This window comes from Neolamprologus multifasciatus, chromosome 12 (assembly GCF_963576455.1).
Source record: "Neolamprologus multifasciatus chromosome 12, fNeoMul1.2, whole genome shotgun sequence".
NCBI classification, from domain to species: Eukaryota; Metazoa; Chordata; class Actinopteri; order Cichliformes; family Cichlidae; genus Neolamprologus; species Neolamprologus multifasciatus.
The window spans coordinates 34,116,847-34,123,153 of record NC_140450.1 but is presented as its reverse complement, the minus strand read 5'-3'; the positions used below and the strand labels follow the sequence as shown (position 1 = coordinate 34,123,153).

Sequence of the window (6,307 nt, the reverse complement as noted above, 5' to 3'; positions counted from 1 at the left end):
ATTCTAAATTATCACTGAGCTCAAAGAGAACAAACAAAAACAGTTCTATGCAAAGTATCTCAGGTTTCTACAGCCAAAAAAGTAAAAAGATTAAGAAAACAATGAGTTTGGAAGTCAGTCAGGCCACACTTATGTACTTCATGTTACTCTAATTCTCACATCGTGTGCTCTCGCTGGATTCACATTACAGTAACAGAAGAATATGAATCCCATTTCTGACTCTTTAATGGTTTTTACTGTAACTGCTGCCCCAGATTATTTAGTTACACCCATAGTAAACAGTGTGTGACTCACAAAGTTTCAACTCTTCAACTCTTCTGAAATGCAGAGTAGAAACAAACACTAAGCTCTTCGAGTGAGGGGTCGTTACCTCTCGATGAAACAGGCGACCTCAGATGTTTGAGTGGAACGTGTTGGAGTTACGTCACGAAGAGACTCGGAGTCAGGTTTAAGTGCATTTTGCAATAAAGGTGCATTTAAAACCCCAAACAAAAGTGAACAAAAAGAAAGAAAACAACAACAGCAACAATGTTTTATAAGAGATGCACAAATTCTCTTTTGATAGTTTCCCATTCCTGATAGTGTTCATGGTTTTACCATCTTTGTCAGAGTAGTTTTAATTTAAAAAGCCATTAAATGGGAAAACACAGGTGTCGTTTATTGTGAAGTAGTCACATGAAATACAGTGTGTAGACTTTATAAGTATGGTTAGTGAGCAATAGAGAGAAGACAGTGACAATTCTCACTCTTTCTGCTGTGTTTTCTTGTTGACTGGGAAACTATTGGCCACTTAAATTTGAATTTTGATGGTGCCAATGCACCAAGTGATCTGTTAATAACAAAAAAAACATCTATTATTTAGGCGGTCACAGAGCTGTCTAACGGTGTGTTCACACCGAACGCGATGGACGCGAACAAAAACGCCCCAAACGCCCCTAATTTGACGCGTGCACATTCGCGCCTCAACGCGTGTCCAAGAAAAATCCATCGCGCGTCAAAATATGATATTTTGACGCGCGTGAACCGGAAATGTGGGAGGGATGTGGGAGGAAGTTGTGCCAGACCGGTATCTTTGCAAGATGGCAGCTGTCGAGTTAGCGCTTGAAGAGAGAGTCTCCCTTCTCTATGTACTGTGGAGAGCAGAGCAGCGGCGTAAAAGACGCCCTCGCCCTACCTGGGTCCATCAGGTCCTCCAGAGGCATGAGCAGTTTGGTGAGTTTCACCATTTGCTCCAGGAGCTGCGCCTGGATGACGGCCGATTCCAGCGACATCACCGTCTTTCACTCGGCCAGTTTGAGGACCTGCTTCCCCGGGTCGGTCCCAGAATCGCCCGCCTAGACACCAATTACAGGCGCTCAATCCCACCTGCAGAGCGCCTGTCCATCTGCCTGAGGTTAGTAAAAGTATTTAATACGGTAGTCCTTTATTGATACCTGTGCTAATACATGCTAAACCATCCATTTATACACTGCTAACATGGACGTGCTATGCTAACAGTGAATGCTCTCGGTGTTTACTGATAGCAAACTGTGGTACGGAGACGACTGTTTATAATATTTCTAGTGATACTCAGGTCTCATCAAGTCCCGATTTAATTCGATTTATGCTGTTATCAGTGTTTGAATGATAGCATGTCTGTGGTGTCATATCAATGTATGCGCTCGGTGTTTGCTGATATCAAACTGTAGCATTAGGACCACTGAGTTAACCTTTGTAGTGATGCTCACTCCTTTTTATTTAGACCTGGTTTAATTCTGGGATAGTTGAATATTTGTATATAATCCCCGCAGACTGTTTTAGATTATATCTAATATATATCATGTAATTATCCTTATAATTACAAAATGTTTTATGTAAGATTTATGTTTTGCAATTTGTAATTTTGGAATTTCAATAATGTATTTTGTAACTGCAGTACACATAATACTCATTTTAAACAATTTTGTCCAGGTTCCTTGCCAGCAAACAACTCCTCCAGAGAGGCTGTCCTGGTGAGGGAGAAATTCATGGCTCACTTCTCGGTGGAGGGAGCTGTGTCTTGGCAACCAAAGGAGTAGCCTGTTTGAAGTCCGAGTGACTTCCCCACAACGGCTCTTTTAAGAGCCACCCACAAACCTCTAAAGAGTGTTCCTGTCTTTTTAAATTTTCTTAATAAATGGAGCTCTACTCCAAAATAAACTAACCTCTTTTTACTCTCTTAAGTAACTTGTCTTCACTATGTTCCTATATACAGTGTGGTGCAAAAGTTTGGGCAACCTTATTGATAGTCATTATTTTCCTGTATGAATCACTGTTACAATGAAAAATGTCACTTACATATATCATATAGGAGACACACACATTGATATACACTAAATATTTATTTCATTTCTCTTTTTTTGTGTCGCCAATTTATGCACCTGCTTGATTTAAACACTTATTGCACACTTTCTGTAAACTGCATTTCACTTCTCAAATATCACTGTGTGTCTCCTATATGATATATTTAACTGACTATTTTTATTGTGACAACCAATGATTTGTACAAGAAAATAATTACTTTTCACAATGTTGCCCAAACTTTTGCATCCCACTGTATTAGTATGTTTTGTCATTAGTATAATATGAAATAAATTCTACTTGTGTCAAGTCGGGTGCCAATATTTGCTGTGTAGTAGAACAGAGACATTTTGTCATTATAAATGTTTATTTGAAAAAATATAAATTCATTAACAAAACATTTATCATAATATATGAAATTTAACTATTTACAGAGAGACAGGAATAAAAAGGACCCAGCTTGGAGTGGAAGAGCCTCAGGGAGAAGGAGGAGAAAAATAAGAACATTGTTTCTGCCCTGGAGAGCTGCTGCCTCATCAGAAAACTACTGATCATTAGGGTCCAATGTTTCCAAATTTAACAAAGCTGTGCTGTTTTCAAAAGCTAATTTATAAATTTGAAATTTCACGAATTCTCGTGTCTGAGGCGGCATGCTCTCCAGAACAGGAACAAGGCCGAGGAGGAAATGTTCAGTTGGAGACGGGCGTGGCCTCTTTAGGGACTCCAGGATGGCCAGCTCCACCGCCGATGGACCGTCCTGGGACCCGTCCCTCGCCCGCCTTCGAGCTGTCCTCCTCTGTGGGCCTGTAAAACACAGCACAAAACAACACAAAGTAATGAGAAGGCTGGCGACTAGATTTTCATTTTCAAAATTGAAAAAAAACAGGATATAAACAGATTGGGTTGTAGATATTTAGTAAAGGTGATCACAAGGGAATTCAAGCAAGTAAAAAGCTGTCAGTGCTTGATGTTCATACCTGTGGGTGCAGCAGCAGGAGCTGAGGGACCAGGGACTGGAGAGCCAGGAGAAGAGACAGGGGTGGACTCTGCTGCATGATTACTTGACTCTATGAAGACAATATTAAATGTTAACAGGTTGAAGACAATAGTCATAGAGAATATTATATTATTATATACTTATATACTTATTATTATATACAGTGGTCTCTCATTTATTGCAGCACATGAACAGTAGTCACAGTTCTCACAAGTTGATTCTCAAAGTGAAAACCTTTGTCGATTTTAAAACGTAAAAGTATTATGCCGCGCTTTTTCTCCGTCTGCGGCGCCACTTTTGTGCGCCTTTTTTGCTCCTGGTGCAGGTGTCTATTTCCGAATGAGGGTCATAGTTATGAGTGTTTTTGTGCTGTTTTTTTCTATTGGACGTGATGGTTATCAAAACCAAATATGATAAGTTTGGCAAGCGCAGGAGACACGACACGGAGGAGATTTGTCATTTGGGCTGCAGAATGCAATGCGCATCGTTGAAAGCTGTACGGTGCAATAAAAAAAATCAGCGAAAAGGCGAGGCAGTGACGGATGAACAGCGGGACTACTGTATACTGTTTATTAATAAACAAAATATGTTCCTGTATGACAACACGCATAAATTAACTGCCTACATTAACTCAATGTAAACATACCTTCTGACTGACACTCCCCTGCTGCCTCTTCGGGCTGTCCCTGGTCCTCGGGGGAGAAGTTCTCCACGGTCCGCACCAATATTACCGCTAGTCTCCCGCGGGGTGAGGAAGGGGTCCAGAAACCCCATGACCGCGAAGACCTTCCATTTTCTCCCCGATCCTGCTGCAGACCCACTCCTCTTCTCCTTCTCTGTCTTCTTCTCCTTATTATAAGTGTCCCTGAGGCTCTTCCACTTTCTCCTGCAGATGTCCTCTGAATAAACACATTATCTTGTTAGCGGAAAGGTATTTGTACATCAGTGGGAAAATAGCGGGACAGTAGACGGGCTTGCTAGCTTTTGCGCGGGTTCATCGGGTCAGTCTGAAAATTAAAAAGAAGAAGGAATGAACTTACCAGGTTGCCCGATCTCCTCACTTATGTGTCTCCAAGCTAGGTCCTTTTTATTCCTGTCTCGGTAGAAGTAGTAGCTAGCATCATATAGCTCCGGGTGATTAGCCACGGCACTGATTAGCTTTTCCTCCATACTGAATGAAGAATGAACGGCTTTGGCTGGATCTGCCCCTTTGACCTAGGTCAGAGCCACGTCACCAGGCTCCTGATTGGTTGTCGCGGCGCGATTTGACGCTGGAGTTCAGATTTTTCCAACTCGAGCGGTAGACGCGAAACGCGCGTATGCACAAAATGCAACACAAAAACTGACGCGCGTGGTTTTATTCGCGAGTCAAACGCACCAGACGCGCTACACTGACGCGCGTTTCACGCGTTTTGGCGACGCAAATCTGCTTCCGAATTTTCGCGGGACCCACAATCGCGCGTCATCGCGCTTTTCCATTGACTTTACATGTAAACCTGACGCTCTATTCGCGTCCATCGCGTTCGGTGTGAACACACCGTAATAGTTGTGTGCATTTGGTCTGAATGGACTATCTGTCTAATTCTCCATGCCTAACGTGTATGTATTCTGCTTGTACACTTTTTCTTATTCCCAGTTTTCTTCTACAATTGTTTTTGAACAGCAAAGTTTCTTTTTCCTGACACGCCGCCCACGTGGGTCAGATTTTGGTAGTTTTTCTGTGATTGTCTGTGAAGGTTCTCAGTCATCCAGGTCATCGTAGCCTAAGGAGCTTGGAAAGAAAAGCGTCTGGACTTCTTTAAGTTGCTTGAAGACGTTTCACCTCTCATCCGAGAATCTTCTTCAGTTCTAAGGTCAAATTGTGGAGAGTCCCAGATTTAAGCCCTATGGGAGTGTCCCCCCAAGAGGGGCATGGACCCCCTAATGATCCTCTACCTAATCACACGAGCCAAGGTTTGAAAACGGGTGTAAGTCAAAATCAGCCAAGGTTTCGGGTAACCCGTTGCCCCACCCTATCATGTGATTTCCTGAGGTCAGATGGCCCAGGATGTGAGTGGGCGCTAAGGTTTTCTGTGATTGCTTACTTTGATGCAAAGAGCTCCAATATTATCTGCAGATTCTGTGTCGTAAGATTGAAGTTTGAAGACTGTCTGCATGTGGACTGAATCTGAATTTTGGGCAGACAGTCCTACACATATTGGGAATTGTTTATAATTTTTCAGATTTTTTTTCCTGTATTGGCAAGATTTATTTCAAATTATCTGAATAACCTTAAATATCTTCGCAGGATAACAGCACACCACTCAGGGACGTAAATGTTAGAGATTTAAATAAGACAGCTCCCATCTGTCATTCTCTCTATCGGTGTTGTGAACAGTGTTGGTCAAGTTACTTAAAAAAAGTAATCAGTAACTAATCACTGATTACTTCCCCCCAAAAGTAATCCCGTTACTTTACTGATTACTTATTTTCGAAAATAATTAATTACTTAGTCACTTTTTAAAAACACAATTTATAACGTGAATAGGTAATAAAGCATAATCCATCATACACAATGTAATGATATGGAAAAGTCCCTTTTTAAAACTTGTTTTATTAGTTTTAATCTTTTTTTATAATTCAAGTATTTATTAGATTTTACATTTTATAACAGCAAATACAAAAATGCAGCAAACAAACAAAACACAAAACACGAAACGAAACGAAACAAAAACAGTGAGGTTTTAACAACATGTATTAAGCTCAAATGTCCAAGTCAGGCAGACATGTAGGTGTAAAAATTGTCCCACTGTTCCACCGCAGCTTCCGTCACATGATGTAACTTTCCCGACATCTTTTCGCACGCAACATTCCCAATCATTCAGTCTTTCCACATTTTAAGCGTTGGAGTATGGGAGTCCTTCCAGTGTTCCAAAATGACACGGACACATGTTACCAATGCAGTACTTAACACTCTAAACTGGTGTTTATTTAATTGCGGCACCTCTCCTT

At 41.3% G+C, this 6,307-nt stretch overlaps 1 protein-coding gene across 2 annotated transcripts; it reads right to left on the bottom strand.

Moving 5' to 3' along the window:
* Positions 1-2,733: 2,733 nt before the first annotated feature.
* Positions 2,734-5,756, bottom strand: LOC146507378 (transcription factor Adf-1-like). Of its 2 annotated transcripts, XR_014877104.1 has the most exons (4): positions 4,357-5,755; positions 3,963-4,215; positions 3,297-3,386; positions 2,734-3,123 (listed from the first exon to the last, which is right to left on the bottom strand). XR_014877104.1 is itself a non-coding variant. In XM_085179320.1 (3 exons), the coding sequence occupies exons 1-3, from the start codon at positions 4,484-4,486 to the stop codon at positions 3,377-3,379; spliced, it is 393 nt and encodes a 130-aa protein (XP_085035446.1). In that variant the 5' UTR covers positions 4,487-5,756; the 3' UTR covers positions 3,227-3,376. The 2 variants fall into 2 exon arrangements, 1 of the variants encoding a protein (XP_085035446.1); XM_085179320.1 differs by lacking the exon at positions 2,734-3,123 and having other exon boundaries at positions 3,227-3,386; positions 4,357-5,756.
* Between the last annotated feature and the right edge of the window lie 551 nt (positions 5,757-6,307).

What these genes read in the sequence shown, in the direction of transcription:
- LOC146507378 (XM_085179320.1), bottom strand. Translation starts at nt 4,486, where the DNA reads ATGGAGGAAAAGCTAATCAGTGCCGTGGCTAATCACCCGGAGCTATAT. An exon ending in TGAGGAGATCGGGCAACCTG is followed by an intron (nt 4,216 to 4,356) that starts GTAAGTTCATTC and finishes GTGTTTATTCAG; the next exon opens with AGGACATCTGCAGGAGAAAG.